We start from the raw sequence: 18,425 nt of genomic DNA on the forward strand, positions 1-18,425 counted from the left end.
CGAGCCTCTACTCCTTTTCTCTTGGCATTTCAGCCTTCTGAACTCTCACTATGGTGACTCATTAAGCTCTATTTACAGCATTCTGTAGTTTCTCTAGTCCACGTCCCCGAACTCCGCATTCCTCTCCTATAGACCAAAGGCCATGCACAGCACAGGTTTATCACAGCAACAGCCTCACAACTCAGCACCAACTTTCCGTGTTACTCGCTTTTCTCGTTGTCACCAGAAAAGAAGCAATGTAAGGGAGGAAAGACTGGCTCTGGCTCACAGTTCTAAGGCATCCAGTCCATCATGGATGGGAAGGTATGGCAGCTAGAGCGAGAGGTGTCTGTTTACCCTTCCTCCTCAATCTGAAAGCAGAGGAAGATGAATTCTGCCACTCAGTTCCTTTTCTCTTTTTTGTTCAGTCCACAGCCCTGCCCCATCAATGCCACTGCCCACATTCAGGGAAGACCATCCCTCTCCTGTAGAAACCCTATCATAGACACACTCAGAAGTGTGTTCCCATGGGAGTCCTAAGTCTAGTCAAGTTGATAATGAAGATTTAGCATCCCACGCTTTCTGTTGGGCAGGTTTTTCATGGTGCCCGCAGTTCCCCTTGGGAGGTGGAGAATGCTGTTCTTATCTCTGTCTTCCAGGGTTTCCATTTTAGGGTCAGTCCCAAGCATCCCTCTGTTGTAGTTGTTTGCAGAGATTCCAGTCCTGCATTACACTTCCCAGTTGCTCAGTCTTTCCTTCAAATCTTAGAAGAAGCTGACCCAATTTCATCACACTCATGTTCTATATGTCTATAAAACCGACCATGGTTTTGTCGTGCAGATGACATTAGATCTGCCACCAGAACACGCTGCAGATCAGCCCGCTTGAATCTGTAGCCTCTGCTGATGTGGCCTCTGAGTGTTTTGTAGGCTGACCACAGAGAAACAAACCTTGAGGCAATGATGTGTAAACTGTACCACTTTGAGTGATGTACTCAAGCATAAAACACATCAACTCGGCCCCTGTGCTAATGTAGTGTCTTGTGCTTTTCTACTGGTATGACAGAACACCACAACCAAAGAAATGTATAAAAACAAAGCATTTAATTAGGGACTCACAGTTCCAGAGGATGAGAGTCCGTGACCCACGGCCATCGTAGCCGAGAGAATGGCAGCAGGTAGGCAAGTATAGCCCTGGAGCAGCATCTGGGAACTTAACATGCAATCCACAAGCATGGAAGAGCAAGGGATGGGGAGAGAGAGAGAGACAGAGAGAGAGAGAGAGAGAGAGAGAGAGAGAGAGAGAGAGAGAGAGAGAGAGAGAACTAACCTGAAATGGTATGGGCTTTTGAAATCTCAAAGCCCACTCCCCAATGATACAGTTCCCCCAACAAGACCACACTTTCTAATCCTCATAGTTCCACAAACTGGTGAAGCAATCATTCAAACACTTAGTCTATAGGGCCATTCTCATTCAGATCACATATATGTGATTTCTGAGATGCTCTCAAGCATCTCTCCTTTTAGCCCATTGTAGAGCACACGACCTCTTTTTATTAGTAACAGCACCCATACCACACGTGACTGCACTATGTCTGTCTCAGCTCTTTCTGTTTTTGACGCTCTTTGGGCCCAGCTAAAGATAGCTGGTGATATGTTTGTAACATTCATGTTTGTTTGTTTTCTTCCTTGAAGGATCCTCAGTGTGAAAAGGAATGGATCAACTTTAAATTTGACCTCCAGCCAAGTGTTGGGGCATGGATGATTCGCTTTCCAGTTCTTTGCCACATTGTAACAAAAGTGGACTTCATTTGAGTCCCTTGTAAAGACCATATTTCCATAGAAACTTTCATCAGCACAACCTTTACTGTCCACATTCCCAAGAGCTTCTCAGTGGTTTGAACGGGAATGTCCCCACAGGCTCAATATTTAAACACTTGGTCCCTCATTGGTGACACAATTTGGTGAGGTTTAGGAGGTATGGTCTTGACATAGGATATAGTCACTGGGGGTAGGCTTTGAGAGTTTAAAGCCTTGGGCTGCTTGCAGTTTGCTTTCTCTGCTTCATGCTTGTATTTGAAGACATGGGCTCAACTTCCTGCCTTTGGCACCATGCCTGCTGCTAGCTGCCATGGCTCTTTCCAGGAAAGATTCCTAACCGTCCGGGACTATAAGTCACATAAACTCTTCCTTCAATACATTGTCCTGGTCACGGTGCTTTATCACAACAACAGAAAAGCAACCAATAAAGCCCCAATGACAATCAGACTCACTCACCTCTACTATTCCAGACTTCCTCTCCTCAGGTCCTCCAGGACATTCCTCCACACCACAAGGAGCGCTGTCACGAACAGCTTCACTTCCCAGCACCGAGGTTGCTGGCAGATTTCTGTCAAATAAGAAAATGCCAGAGGCAATCAATTTTATAAAGAGAAAGATTTATTTTGGCTCATGACGTTAGGGGCAGCAGTGGTGGTGATACCAGAAGACAACGGTTACCATGTAGCACCTGTCCATCTCTTAGACAGGAAGAAAAAGAAAAGATGTCCAGGAGCCCCAAGTTTCCTTTGAAGTGAGCCAAGGACCTCCTAAGATTCCTATGATACCTTAAATTTTTCAGCAGTGCCACCCTAAGGATTGTGTCTCTAACACATGGGCATTTAGGAAACATTCAACCATAGTACTCACGTGAAAATTTAATCCCTATTATGAGCTATTAAGAAGAGAACCATATTTTTAAGAGGTGATTAATGCTCTGGCCTCATGAATGGATTGATCCATTGATGGGCTAATAGATTATCTCATTAATAGATGACTTAATAGATTAGTGAGTTAATAGATTATCTCAAAAGTATGTCTGCTATAAAAATGAGTTTTACTGGGTTACCCGGCCACTCACTCCTTGTCTCTTAGCCTGTGATGTCCTTCACTTCCAAGGGATGTTCCTGGCAGGAAAGTAGCAACAGGTGCGGCCCTTCTCTCTTGGAAGGAAAAAAACCACAAGCAAAACTGAATTCTTTACTATACGAAGTACTCAGTTTCAGGTATCTGTTATGGAAACCCAAAAATGGGAAATACCTTCCGCTCTGGAATTCCACCTCCCCTCTGTGGTAGGAAAGCAGCATGCAGGAGTTGGGGTGGGGGTGGGATCATGTTTCCCATCGATGAAACCAGAAAACTGAGGCCAAGAGATGTTCAATGACTCATGCATGATTTTTCAAAAATAAGAATCCAAGCTAGGCTCGAAGAACTCTAGTCCTGGCCCCTGTGGTCTCCTGCTTGTGTTACCAGCTTACACTTTGATTTTCTTGTTTCACGTTGAGGTCTAAAGTTACTTGGTGTTAAGAAGGAGTGCAGCCCGGGAGAGGTCCTGGCTGGAGAGTGGATTCCTAGCCAGTAACTTTTACACAGAACCATTGCAGTCACAGCTGAATTCTGGGATAGGCTTCCTAGAGACCCTGCCGGAGGACTAGGGCTGGAAGGGAGGGAGGGAGGCAGCCAAATCAGGGGTTCTGATTCACATCAGTTACTAATTCTTATGAAGAAATAAGGGCTCAGCAGTGGAAATCTTGCCCGGCGTCTGCTATGTGCAAGGTCCTGGGTTCCATCACTAATACTAAAAACAATCAAATAAATAACACAAAAATACATTGTGATGATCCAAGATCCCAGGTCTGGGTTCTTGCCACCCACCATTTGCTTCTGTTGCTAGGGTGGAAGATACCAAGACAGGAAGGAGGTGGAGAGCTCCCAGGCTCGGAACCGCAGGTCCTGTGAAGGGAGCTACACATTCATGAACCCAATAACAAAGGTAACAGAAGAGTTAGATGTGGGAGAAGAGACAGCAAGGCTGGAGAAGGGGGCCACGTCTCTTTTAGAAGAGAAGAGCCTCGGGCTGAGCTCTGAAAAAAAGAATTTGAATAAGCAGAGAAGAAAGAGAAAGGGTTCCTGGGCCAGAAGCCACAGTTTCTGGAGATGAACTGAAGGAGTCACTGATACCGATCATCAATCATGACTGAAACTCAGAAAACAGCTGGAAGGTTCCCGAGCTGGTTCTACTGATTCCATCCAATTGCTCTGAGGGCCTGGGTCATCTCTCCAGGGAAGGAGTCCTATATCCAGCCTGAGGCACAGCAGGAGTGAAGTCAGCAAGAAGCCTTGGGTGGGACTGGGCATCTAATGTGATAACCTCTGGAAGAGAAAACAGGAGCCGGCAGGCAAAGCCAGGCAGACCAAGCTGGACCAGACCCTGCAAAGGCGCCAGGGGAATAATCGCATAAGGAACACAGGTGGAGGAGGGCTGCTCCTCCCGGGAGATTTCGAGAAAGAGATTGGAAGTTCAGATCTGGAATCAGAATTGCTTGTAGCCCTTAGGATCTCTATGTGAGACCAGAACCAGAGCATAACCCTTTCTGGCGCTCTACCAGGGAAAGCCTGAGGCTCTCCACACATACATAAAGGCTGCAGGGCCACCCTGTACCCCGACCCTCACCTCCAAAAGCTGCCTGTCTCCAGGGACATCTTTTAGCTTTTAGCTTCAAGAAAATGGGGATATAGAAATTCCAGCCCTCCAACAAAATTGCCGTCCAACCACTTAGCTTTCCACAGTGCCTACCCCCTTGTCTCTGCCTTCTTCCTAAGTGTCTGGAATGTTCTGAGATTGAGAGAAGGCTTCACTGTGTGTGTGTTGGGGTGGGGGGCGTCTCTTAAAGCTTCCATTCAGAAAACAGAGCTCTTGAGTACATAGCAGGCTGGACTCTGCCACTTTTAAATCCGTAAAATGAATGAAGATAAGGCTGGAGGGATTTTGTTGGTGTTGTTTTTTTTTTTCATTATATTTTAATTCCTTTCATCCTCTGAAAGCCAAATGACTAGGTCTATGAAATAAACTGATATTAGCTCAGTTCAAGGAGATAACAGGCTTGCTTGCTTGCAGTTTAGTGTGTGTTTGGGAAAATCACAAGATCGGATTATGAATGGCCAACGACCCAGTGAAATTCTGAAGCTTACAGGCTTTTCCTAGTGAAGAGAGCAAGCTGACACCTTGGTAGAGAACAAAGGATGGCCGGGGGAACAGAAGGTTAAATGGGTCCGATGAACAGGTAAGAGCCCATGACTACGGTGGGGGCGTGGTATTCACTATCCCAGTGATGTAATCCAGTCTCCCTCATGAGGAAGGTCCAGGAGAGGGGTCCCAGACAGTTAGATTCATCCAGAAGAATCTTGCCTAAGCTGGGTAAAGGGGATTCGGAGTAAGCTGGGAGGGCAGGGGGAAAAATCAGTAAGATCTTATTTCTTAGTGCAAATTGCTCAGCAAGCCAAACGCCACATTTTAGGGTGTCCTGTCCTCAACCCAATGTATTCTAAAGAGACATATGTGCCTCCTCAATTCCCCTAGCAGCGTCATGCTAGGGGAAGGAAAAGCCCCGGGTTCTGGTTCTAGCCGGAGAGGGCGCTTATCTTCACGGCAGTGGGCTCGCAGGTCCCACACGGTCCTTCCAAATTGTTAGGTCACTTTACAAGAAAAACTGGAGCTGACCCAATGACAGCGCAATGATGAGTAGAAACACATTGACCTCTGTCCCTCCGTTCAATCCTAAACTTGTCAGGACCTCAAAGATGAACTGGGCAGTTGGTGGGGGACAAACTGGACCTCTTTATCTGTTTCTCTTCCCAATGTGACTCCTCTTCTATCTGCTTCCCACTATATTACTGGGCTGTGTCATTGGCCTTTGGTCTTGGTGTTAGGGTTGCCTTACAACTCAGGTAGGAACCAGCATTAAAGATACTGTTACCAATACAACTCCTCACCCACCCACTCCTCACCACCCTCACTCACAACCCAGCCCCACTACTGCCACCACTACCACTCCCCACTAAAATCTCTCAATGCTGGCTTTGAAATTTTCCTCCAGTCGCCAAAAACCAAGACTATGCACCTAGTTTGGGATACCGCTGTGCCTTAGTTTGGGTTTCTATTGCTATGAAGAGATACTGGGACACTGCAACCCTAATAAAGGAAAACATTAATTGGGGCTGGGTTACAGGACAGAGGTTCAGTCTATTATCATCATGGTGGGGAACATGGAGGCATGCAGGCTGTCATGGTGCCGGAGAGGTAGCCGAGGTCCTACATCTTGATCCACAGACAGCAAAAGGAGACTTTGTGCCATACCGGGCTTGGCTTGAGCATATAAAATCTCAAAGCCCACCGCCACAGTGGCACACTTCCTCCAACAAGGCCACACCTACTCCAACGAGGCCATACTTCCTCATAGTGCCATTCCTTGTGGGCCAAGCATTCAGACACATGAGTCTATGGGGGCCATTCCTATTTAAACCAACACACTCTAACATTATATACTTTACTTGGCTGTGCTCTCCTTGTTGATGCAAATTTGACCACCAGCTAATTAGCCTCACCTCAGCCTCTCTGAACCCTCAACAGTGAGTTCAGTGGCAGGTGGTCAGAGAGAATAACAAGAAATCTGAGTGAGAAAAACAGACTTTAGGGAGAGTTTAGGCTTTGTGAAGGGATCCTTTGCTTCACATAAATGATTAACTATGCAAGTAAGTTGTTTTTTTTTTTTGAAAAATAATTAAACTTAGAGGGACTGGAAAGAAATGACTCAAGGGTTAAGAGTGCATTCTGCTCTTGAAGGGAATCCAAGCTCAGTTCCTCATACCCTCATCAGGTGGCTCACAACTGCCTGTAACTCCAGATCCAAGGGATTCGTGCCCCTTTCTGTCCTTTGTGGTCTTTTGCACTCCTGTAGCATGAACCAACAGGCAAGATATACACATAACATAGATATTTAAAAAATCATTTAAAATGTTTAAATCTACTACTAACTCCACCATTGTGAAAAGATTGCATCAAGAGAAGCCCCCTCCCACCCCCACACATACATAACAGTTTAGTTTTATTATATTCAAAGCAAAACAAAACACCCCAAACATCCACTCAGGTGAGAATCGGAGTTAGCTCACGATTCCATGGTACAGTCCAACATAGCAGGGAAGTCGAGGGCAGCAAGAAGCTCAACCAGCTGATCCTTCCGTAGCCAAGAGCGGAGAGAGAATGGCTGCGTGCGTGTTTACCCTCTAGTTCACCCTCTCCACTCATACAGTTAAGGAACCTCGGCTTAGGGAATGGTGCCACCCACACTGCGGTAGGTCTCCCCACATCAATTAAAGCAATCACTCGCAGACATGCCCACAGGCCAGCCTGATCTAGACAACCTCTCATTGCAACTCTCTTCCCAGACGAGGCCAGTTTGTGTCGCATTCATAATTAATCTAGCCATCACAGATATTATAGACAGATAGAAAGACACATATATTTCAAACACCAGACGCGTTGACCCATGCCTTACTCCTTGCCTGTTTACTCTTAATGACATTTATTTATTGCGGGTGTATCGTGGGGACTGCGTGTGGCTACACCACCCAGATTAACCTTCCACACACTATATATAACCTATGCTGGTCTTGGTAGTTAGCTCAGTATGACATCAACTTTGCACTTCTTTGGACCCAGCTTTCGTAGTGCTAAGATTTTAGGCAAAGCACCCAGCTTGTTGATAGACACTGGGAAGTCTCACAGCGTTTTTGCTGTTGACAACCTTGGGACAGTGCTTATTCTTGATGATATATCTTAATCTCTCTCTCTCTTTCTCTCTCTCTCCCTCTTTCCCTCCCTCCCTCTCTCTCTCTCCTAGAATATATCTCAGTGTATAGATGAGACTAACCTCAAATTTACAGAGATCTACCTACTTCTGCCTCCCCAATGCTGAGTATCGCGATTGAAAGTGTTTGCCACTAACCTAGACTCAGTTTGTTTTTTGTTTTGTTTTTGTTTTTGAGACAGGATCTAGCTATAGACACCACACTAGCCTAAACTTGAGTATCCTCCAGATTCTCTCTCCCAAGTGCTGATGTCACACATAGGTTCCACCATCCACAGTCTTTTTAAAAACTAGTTTACATTATATTTTTATCTATTTTGTTGGGGATGGGACCAGATCAGGGGACAACTTTAGTTTTCTCCTTCCACAATGTAGGACCCAGGGATCAAGCTCAAGGTGTTAGGCTTGGTCACAGGTGCATTTACCCACTCAGCCGTTTCAACAGCCCTGGCTTTATTATCATTTATTGGGTGAGTTTGAGGGTGGAATTATTTCTACTCTCGGGGCAGAAGCACCAACGGCACAAGAAAGGGTTCCAATCGCCCACTCTCCAGCCTCACCATCACTTGGAGGTAACACGCTAGACCCGAACTGTTAGTCTTGAGATTTCATTTGTGTTGTCTAGACTCTGGGGAATTTGTACCTCTCACGTTGTACTCACTTTTCATTTCCTGTTTGGGAAATTACCTGTTCATCTCCTGGAAGATTTCTCTCTGTTTCCCCACCGTCACTCAGTTTAGAGGAGCCCTCAAGCACAGGGAATACAGTCTTGACTTCCGAGGGCACTTGTGAAGTACCATCCCAAATACGACACTTTTGAGTGTGGATGCACTCAAGGGTAATGGAGCGGTAAATTGCAAGCGTGGGCACGGCTTGTTCTGTGTACCCCTTATCTCCATAAAGACAGCCTCCAAAGGTAACTCAGCTGTTCTGAATCTACACTCCAGGCTTATCTCCCAGTGGAGATTAATTCCGTGACACCCAGCCAAGGTAGACTTTCCGTGACCTACTCTGTGGGCCGCTTCCAGACAGTATTAATAATACCTGAGACTTTATCGGTCTGAAGACGGCGTTACTAGACCAGGTTTCCTTCCCTCGGCTCCTCAGAACCCCAGGTAGCTCAAGGACGCTGCATGCGGTTGTGTCTTCTGACCTCTCTGCAAGCCTCATATTTTGTGAGATTCCTACACATTCCTATTTAATGAAGTCTATTTCCTATTCTGAATCTATCTTCTTTGGTAGTTTTATTTTGAAATTAAATCTTAAATCTGAACTATTTTCATAGTTTACTTTTTGTGTGCAATACAGATGCCAATTTTCTTTTCTCCTCTTCCTCCTCTTTTTTTCCATATAACACTCCCTCATCTTCCACCTAATCTTTCCTCCAACCTTTGAAAAAAAAAAATGAACGGACAATTAATCCAAATAATCGGCAGGTTTTTTTTAAATTGAGTATGTGTATATGCGTGACCCATATATAACTAAATGCCTGTAGAGGTCAGAGGACAATGTGCAGGAATCTGTTCTCTCCTTCCACCATGAGTGTGGGTCCTGGAGATTGAACTGAGGTAGTTAGACATGGCAGCAAGCACCCTTAGTCGCTAAGCCATCTTAGCAGCCTGTTCCCAGGGATTTAAAAATTATTTAATAAGCGAACTATACAGGGCTGTGTTTTGTGTTGTTGGGACAGCGTCTTGGGAATAGTCCAGGCTGGCTTTGAACTCCCAGTCTTCCTGACCCAGCCCCAGAATGCTGAAGTGTTAAGTATGCACCATCACAAAGGACTATACCTTTATTTAGGCAGGGAAAGTTAGGACCCAATAAGATGCTCCTAGCTATGAGAAACCTTTTATGAGATCCTATCATGAGATCCATCAAGCTATCATCCTGATCCATGTTGGTTCTCAAGATGTGGACTAAGCCTTGGCTTCGAAGCCTGCCAAGGATTCCTTTCATTTATGTGCGTCCCTTGGAATCTTAGAGTGCTTCTCCGTTTATCTGTAAGAGGAATGGCTGGGCTTCTCAGTGAGTCCACCAAGAATGGCTATTAGGTAATTTTTCTCCATGAACAGTCTTTTATCTTTCTACCTGCCAATGAAGGTACCAATAAATACTTGCTGACTTTTATCATTCTTCTAACCTTCAGATTCAGACTTGCTGGTAATTTCAGTAATTGCTGGTTTGCCTTAAGAGCAGGAGATTCGAGATTAAGGCCCAAGAAAGATAAACGATTTGCTCAGAGGCATGCAGAGTAACCAGGTCACGTCTCCCTGTTCCCTCTTTTCTGAAACATCCTATCTTTTAACGGTGGAGAGGAGGACTTTTATCCATACTAACCGGGCCGTCTTGGCCTGTTTTCCTCACCCTTCTGCTACTTGAGGGAGTTCAGGCAGCCATGTCTGAGTGTCCTTTATGCGGCTGGCTGCTGAGGTTCTGAAGAAGATTCTGGAAGCCAGATGTGAAGGCACAGGCTGGTACTCCTAGATTTTGGGTGATGGCAAGAGGACCAGGAGGAGTTCAGGGTCATCCTCACTAAAACATGGAGTTCGAGGCAATCTTGGGTAATACGAGACCCCATTTCAAAAACAGAAAGTCACCCCACCACACACACACACACACACACACACACACACACACACACACAAGCCAGCAAACAACAACAACAACAAAAAGAGAAACAAAAATTTAAAAAGAGCTAGTTCTGGAGTCACACCTATCTCTCTCCCGCTGTGTCTCTAATAAACAAAACTAACCTGCCAGATCTGGCTTCCTAAAAGGGTCCCTTTCGGTGACACCCTCCGCCAACAACATCCAGGAGCACTTACCATACAGCTCCTGCTGTGTGCGTCTAATTACAAACGGAGGCAAAGGTTTCAGAAAGCCAACACCTTGGGGGAGAATGCCGTGGGAGGGCTTGGAATGGAAAAGGCCAGGGGTGTGGAAATGAGAGTGTTAAAGGCTTTTGCAAGGGTAAATGGCTTTTTACATATGTGATCCAAATAATAAAGGAGCTCGGAAGGGAGATTCCCCCCTCATTCATGGGCCACTTCCTAGAATCTGCCCTGGTCCCCAGAATTATGTAGGCATTCAGGGGCAGATGGGGAAACCTTCACACATGCTAATACACAGCATTTTGAACTTGATTCACTAGCATTCTCTTCTTCCTCGGTGGAGGTGAATGAGGGGTGTCATTTCCAATTTAGAGGGAAATGGAGAAGCTTCCCCACAAACAAGCTTAAGGGAATGTTTTTTAAGAGTGAATCGCACCCCACTGGGAATGTGGCAGGGAAAGAGGCGCCACAGGAGGCCCGGGCCATTATTGGAAAGTTTTGGGGGACAGGAGCGGTTATTTTTAACCCCATCCTTTCGGAAAGAAATAGAATGTTTGCCTGAACGGAAGTGAGACTGGAGGGAGGGAAACGTCCCCCACGGGGCGAATGAAAACTGCATACACCCGATTAGGTCTTAATAAGATGTCACGCTTTTTCTGTTAACACCACTTGGTAAGTGAGGCAACGGGGACACAAAGAAGCCAAGTTGATGGTGGCTTTCCTTGATGCCATCAATGTGAACTCAAGGTTTACTGAGAGGTACTTTGGGCGATGTTCCTTCTATTTGCACCGAGTCCAGCTGTCCGGAATTTCAGTGAACGCTGACTTCGGAAAGGCAGGTTGGAAAAGGTGGGGGACGAGTCTCCTAGCATTTCACAATCCCTCCCGCGTTACCGAGGATTCGCTAACTATCTCGCGGGGGTGGCCCCACTTCGAGGCCGGGCGGTGCGACTCCGCTTTCTGCTCCGTCTCCGCGAGGTGTCGCCTTCGGCCGAAGAAAGCGATGCGGCGCCACCCTCGTAGCCCGCACTTATTTATTTTCAAACAAGGGGGGCGCCTCTTCCTTTCAATTTGAAACTAGAAACCTCCTGCGGTCTCATTCCTACGTGGGCGCGTCCTCGGCCTCCCATTTTGCACTCCCGTCGCCTTCTTTCGAGATCACACACGAACAGCCCCTCTGCCAGGCCTTGTTCCATTTTGGCCTGGAGCTCAGCTTGCACACACACACAAAAAGGCAGTGCAAGCAGGGACCAGGCTAGAACCCCCCCCCCCCAACACACACCCAGGGGTTTAAAAGAAAGAAAAAAAAGAAAAGCCAAGTAATGCCCAGGTTCATGGGGTGGGTGCTGCGCAACAACGCTCGGCGCGAAGCTGGTTCGCCGAGAGCGTCGGGTGCAAGCCCGGGGGTCCAAAAGGGCGGGAGGAGCACGCCCCGGGTTTCCCAGCTTTGCAGCCTGCAGTCTGCAAAAAGGAAGAAAAAAAAAAAAAAAGCAAATGGCTTTTGGCGCGAAAGGCTTTGGCGCCTCCCCTGATTTTTATGGAAATCAAGAGGGCGGGGTAAAGGCGCTTGCCTCTGCCTTTCTCCCTCCCCCTCGTCTGCGCCACAGCCCCCTTCTCTCCCCGCCCCCCGGGTGTGTCAGATTTTTTTCAGTTAATAATATCCCCCGAGCTTCAAAGCGCAGCCAGTGACAGTCATCTGTCTGGACGCGCTGGGTGGATGCGGGGGGCTCCTGGGAACTGGGTTGGAGCTGAACGAGCGCTAGCCAGGCGTAAGCGCGCACACACTGCAGCCGCCCGAGGACAACCCCCTCCCGCCGCCGCCCCCTCAGCCCACCCGGAGACCCCAGCGCCGAGTCGCCTCCGGATCCCCGGCAGTCTGCGGGAGGTAAGAAGCGGTACTCTTAAAGCTCCGAGCGCCGGGGGAACGCCGGAGCGCTGCGGCTAGGCGAACCCCTGAACCGGGCTCTGCACCCGGCGCCCAAATATGCCGGGTTTTTTCTTTTCTTTATTTTATTTTATTTTTTAATGTGTGTGGATCTGCTTTCGAAACAAAACCATCTGGGGGCTTTCCCTGAAAAGCTAATTCAGCACCCGTAGGTACCCTGGCTGGGAGAGACCCGCCCTAATCCTTTTTACAGCCCTGGCCCGGGCAGAGAGATAGCTTTAGCGAAAAGAAATTCGCCAGGCTCTACAAGATTAGCCTGAGTGTGAGCTGACTGGGAGCCGGTGCGTCCTCACCCGAAGCTGGGTTTCTCCAAAAGGTGCCGCGGGAAGGAAGGAAAAGGGGTTAGGCGAAGCTAGGGCGCCTGAGTGATAATGTAGGTCACGGCTGCCCCCGCTTAGGGGACGCGATTCTCTCCGGCGACCCTCATCGCGCGGGCGCCCTTGCACTGTTCTTAGGAATGGGGTTCAGCCTCTTTTCGGTGGAAGAGACTGGGGGTTCCAAAGGGAGAAAATTGCAAAGGGTCAAAATAAGATATAGGCATAAGATGAGCACCAAGGGTATCTGCCGGAATTAAGGCGCTGTGTGGAAGGGGCTTGTATGTAAGAGTCTGTGTTGATCTGTTTGGAGAAAGGCCCTTAATAATTAATAAAGTTTCCCGAACCCCGTTAGCGTTTGCGCTCCCGCATCTTATTTCTGCAAAAATGGAAGGTAGTAGTCCAGTCTCGTGCACGGTAACTGGACTTCCTTTGAGCAGTTGGGTCCTGCACTGGTGCTAGAGGGGCTATCGAGCTAGTAAGAACTAGGATCTGTAGCTTGAACTACCCCCTCCCCCAGGCAGTGCCTTGTGTGAATGAAACGGCAGTTTCCAAAGTTGCCGAGCCACACCACCCCCTGCATCTGCAAGCCCCCTCCCACCCACAGTCTTAGACAGCTTGTACACAAAAGGAGGGAGTGGAGGAGAGGCTCAACTTCCTCCACCTTCTCGAGCAGTGAGTGGGAAAGGCTGGGAAGCTTGTAGGCGAGATTGGGGGGGGGGCGCCCACTGCCTGTCCCCACCAGTCCACCCCCCTTGGCTCATTCTCTCTTGGTCTGTCTGTTGGTTGTAGTGTTGGAGGTTGGCGCGACTCTGTGCTCCCCACGGGAAGGAAGCACTCCCCCACATTAGAAAGAGCGGAGAGGAAAGTGGTCAGTCACCGCCCGGGAGGCGAACAGATGCCCAGCTGCACCGCGTCCACCATGCCGGGGATGATCTGCAAGAACCCAGACCTCGAGTTTGACTCGCTGCAGCCCTGCTTCTATCCGGACGAAGATGACTTCTACTTCGGCGGTCCCGATTCGACCCCACCGGGGGAGGACATCTGGAAGAAGTTTGAGCTGCTGCCCACGCCCCCGTTGTCGCCCAGCCGCGCCTTCCCAGAGCACAGCCCGGAGCCCTCGAATTGGGCTACGGAGATGCTGCTGCCGGAGGCCGATCTGTGGGGCAATCCGGCAGAGGAGGATGCATTCGGTCTGGGGGGACTGAGTAGTCTCACCCCTAACCCGGTCATCCTTCAGGACTGTATGTGGAGCGGCTTCTCCGCCCGCGAGAAGCTGGAGCGTGCGGTGAATGAGAAGCTGCAGCACGGCCACGGGCCCCCGGGCGCCGGCACAGCCTGCCCGGCTCCGGGAGTGAGTGCCAGCAGCCCCGGGGGCCGTGCCCTTAGCGGGACGGCGAGTGCTGGCCGCACCGGGGCCACCCTGCCCACCGACCTCTCCCACCCGGCTGCCGAGTGTGTGGACCCCGCCGTGGTCTTCCCCTTCCCGGTGAATAAGCGTGAGCCGGCACCAGTGTCCGCTGCCCCCATCAGTGCCCCTGCGACCAGCGCTTTGGTCACTACTGTGTCTGCTCCGGCTGCTGCCCCGGTGGCCGCTCCTGCTCGTGCAGGCGGCCGTCCTGCCAACAGTGGCGAGCACAAGGCCCTCAGTACCTCCGGAGAGGATACCTTGAGCGACTCAGGTAAAGGCTGGTTCAGGGTCCTTGTTGCCTCCTTGGGATCCTGGGGCGGGGAGTGTATGTCGGGGAGACTGCGGTCCCTTTGTTATCGTAGGTTCGTGCCGGTGGTCCTATTCTACTCATCTGTCCCCGGACAGAGGCTGGAAACCCCAGCTACACCTTCCTTTAAATTTGATCTATCCTCTGCGGAAATCCTTGCTCTAGGCTTGCCGGTGGGAAAAGTTGGTGGCCAGCACAATCAGAATGTGGGCTCGGAAATCTACCTAGGCTGAAACCTGTTAGTGTGTTGGAAAGGTCCCTCTAGGCTAGGACAGGGAAGGGGAAAGATTTCCCAAAAGATGAGGGCTGTGCACAATCCCACTTAGGCTTCCAAAAGTTAGGAGAATGCCTGGCTCCCATTCCCCCCCCCCCACCTCCAGGACTGTGGGCCCTCCGTGGGTGGTGGGTTATTTGCGCTTGGTGCGTGGCCAGCAGGCGGCGTTGTGCCTGACGCAAGTCAGGATCAGAAAGACCTAGTGGTGGTGGGGGCACCCCCCACACACACACCCACACACTTCAGTTCAGCAGCTGGCAGCAAGTGCATTAGTGGTTGTGTACATTTTCAGGGATCCTCTTTCCGGTTTTGGGTGAGGGCTGGTCCAGTTGCGTTTCCTAGTTGGAATTTCTGACCTAATTGAGTTGAGTTGTGTTCCACAACCCAGTGCCCTTGAAGGTGAGGGCGGGTCTTTTCCGCAGCCGCTCCTTAGGAATGTACACAACCCGCAAGCATTCAGCGGTTCTATTGTGTGCATTTATCTGGGTCTTCTTCGGAAGGAGGTGGGGGCGCTACTTAAGGTTTTTCCTTGGGGCTGAGGAAGTACCACCAACAATTTACTTAAATCCTGTGTGCCCTTGTCCTTGGAGCTGTAACTAACCCTCTTTTTAGACCTTGAAAGCCAGTGTTTTTCACCATAAAAAGTCTAAATTTCCTTCTGGGCTGTGGAGGGTTTGTTCTGAGGCTCCCGGGAGGAAACTTGGTGATAAGCCTGCACTTTGAAAGGGCTCGGTCCCTTTAATGTCTGTGCCTTGACAGCTTTCGGTGAGGAAACACTTCCTTCCAACAGCTGTCTTCTTGGCTGAAAACCAAAACACTGGCTTAAAGGGACCCACAGACTGGAACAGCCTAACATTTCGGCTTCAGAAGAAACCTCCCAATTGTTCAGCTTTCCGGTCCTAGCTAGATCAAGCAGAAGATGTTTTGATTTGCATGCTTGCATTTTTTTTAAAACCATAATTTTCTCTCCTAGCATGCTAGTCAACGAGGAGTCAGAAAACACATAGGATTTTGTTGTTGCTGCTTGGGCGCTGCTCCCGTTGGGATGATGTGTAGCTACTGTGGATTAGAGCTTTATAACTGAGATTTGATCTTTGCCGAGATGAAAAACTGCTTCCTGTGTAGAGCTCCTAGAGCAAAGGTTGTTTATTCGTAGTCAATGAAATTGTTCCTCGAGTTTAAGGATGGAAAAATCAAACCCAGCCATGTGTTTGCACCAAATGAGGAGCCTCCAGTCTGAAGGGTGGCTGTGGAAGTGTGTATAAATAAATCCACGGGGCAGACTGGCTGGTGATTATGCTAAAAGCTCCTATTACAGAGCATCTGTCGCCAAGTCTACACATTGTCTGCCAAACTCGAACGCTGTGCTATTACCCCCATTGAATAGCTGGGGAAACTGAGGATGGAGGAAGGTTAGGTAGCTTTTTGCAGAATCCCACTGCCCATTGTTTCTCATTACTCAAGCCCAGGTTCTTGGAGTTCTGTCACTTGGTCAAAGTTTTTTGGTCTTATTTTTGACACCAGTGATGGAACTGTGTGGAGGGTTGGGGGGGCGTGTCCTCCCACGATAGGCAAGTGTTCTGCTGGCCCCACCTCACTTGCTAAAAGCCTTCCATAGAACATAGAAATTGAGAATAGAACCCTGGGGAAGGAATATTGTGTGTGTGTGTGTGTGTGTGTGTGTGTGCATCTTGCCCAAACCTATTGAGGTTCTGTCTCTAGACCCAAATAATGGTGTGTATGTTAATGTTTTACCTTAAGTTTTTTTTTTTACCTTAAAGATGATGAAGATGACGAGGAGGAAGATGACGAGGAGGAAATAGATGTGGTCACCGTGGAGAAGAGACGTTCCTCCTCTAACAACAAGGCTGTCACCACCTTCACCATTACTGTGCGTCCCAAGACCTCAGCTCTGGGTGTGGGGCGAGCACAGGCTGGCGAGCTGATCCTCAAGCGCTGTGTTCCCATCCATCAGCAGCACAATTATGCTGCGCCCTCACCCTATGTCGAGAGCGAGGACGCACCACCGCAGAAGAAACTCAAGAGCGAGGCTTCTCCACGCCCCCTCAAGAATGTTGTCCCAGCGAAAGCTAAGAACTTGAGTCCCCGAAACTCGGACTCGGAGGACAGCGAGCGTCGCCGCAACCACAACATCCTGGAGCGCCAGCGCCGCAACGACCTGCGCTCCAGCTTCCTGACGCTCAGGGACCATGTGCCTGAGCTGGTGAAGAACGAGAAGGCTGCCAAGGTGGTCATCTTGAAAAAAGCCACCGAGTACGTCCACGCCCTGCAGGCCAACGAGCACCAGCTCCTGCTGGAAAAGGAGAAACTGCAGGCCAGGCAGCAGCAGTTGCTAAAGAAGATCGAACATGCTCGGACTTGCTAAACGCTTCTCACACGGACAGTCACTGCCACTTTGCACATTTTGATTTTTTTTTTTTAAACAAACATTGTGTTGACATTAAGAATGTTGGTTTACTTTCAAATCGGTCCCCTGTCGAGTTTGGATCTGGGTAGGGGGCAGGACGCGGGGTTCTGCCATGACCTTGGGGAGGGTGGGGAAACTGAGTTCTGGGATGCTGGGTGACTTGTTTCCTCCTCCACATCACCTGGTGACAGCCATGGAAGTTCCGGGACAGTTGAGAGCTTCAGGAGGCTGTGAAGTCACCTTGTTCCGGTCCAAGTTTCCAAACAGTCATTCCTTCTTTTTACAATGGTGCTTAAGTTCCAGAAGATGCCACAGAAGGGGGTTTGCCATTCGATGCCCCTGGGAACACTTGTGTAAATACCATTGATACACCGCCTTTTGTATACGTCCTGGGTAATGAGAGGTGGCTCTTGCGGCCAGTATTAGACTGGAAGTTCACACCTAAGTACTGTAAGAATACCTCAATGTTTGAGGAGCATGTTTTGTATACAAATATATTGTTAATCTGTTATGTACTGTACTAATTCCTACACGGCCTGTATACTTTAATATGATGCTGATACATAACTAAATTTGATACTTATATTTTCGTATGAAAATGAGTTGTGAAAGTTTTGAGTAGATATTACTTTATCACTTTTTGAACTAAGAAACTTTTGTAAAGAAATTTTACTATATATATATTCCTTTTTTTTTCCTAGCCTGTTTCTTCCTTGTTACTGTATTTGTTCATGTTTGGTGCATAGAACTGGGTAAAATGGCAAAGTTCTGTGTTTAATTTCTTCAAATGTATATATTTAGTGCTGCACCTTATAGCACTTTGAAATACCTCATGTTTATGAAAATAAATAGCAGTTAAATGATGCAAGTCTCCGTTTTCCTCCCTAGGTAGACTTCTGGGCCTTTGGAATTCTGGTGGGGGAGGGTGCTATTCCCACTTGGTAGAAGGAGATGGATTTGTGGGCTCTACAGGTTAGCAACCGCTTCTTAAAACAGTTAACATTAAGATAACTGGCCCTAACCTGTGGGATAATAATCAATCGGTGTTGTGAAAGCCCTTCAAAGTTACTTTGACTGAGTGTGCCCTGGATCTGGAGTGAAAGGCGAGGAACCAAGCACAGGTTCTCTGCAAAAGCAGCAAGTGCTTTTAACCCTAGAGCCCCTCTATTTGAGAGCTCTTCAGAATCATCTGGTCTATGGAACCTAGGATGAGCTTGGATAGCCTTCCTCTCCCAAATGCTGGGATTAT

The 18,425-nt window shown here is 48.5% G+C and overlaps 1 protein-coding gene across 1 annotated transcript; it reads left to right on the top strand.

Annotated features, from left to right (window-relative positions):
- The first annotated feature begins 12,170 nt into the window (after positions 1-12,170).
- Mycn (MYCN proto-oncogene, bHLH transcription factor) lies at positions 12,171-18,039 on the top strand. The gene is made up of 3 exons (XM_048439725.3): positions 12,171-12,382; positions 13,549-14,438; positions 16,530-18,039. The coding sequence occupies exons 2-3, from the start codon at positions 13,655-13,657 to the stop codon at positions 17,132-17,134; spliced, it is 1,389 nt and encodes a 462-aa protein (XP_048295682.2). The 5' UTR covers positions 12,171-12,382; positions 13,549-13,654; the 3' UTR covers positions 17,135-18,039.
- Positions 18,040-18,425: the final 386 nt, after the last annotated feature.

Source organism: Myodes glareolus, chromosome 6 (assembly GCF_982192425.1).
Source record: "Myodes glareolus chromosome 6, mMyoGla1.1, whole genome shotgun sequence".
NCBI classification, from domain to species: Eukaryota; Metazoa; Chordata; class Mammalia; order Rodentia; family Cricetidae; genus Myodes; species Myodes glareolus.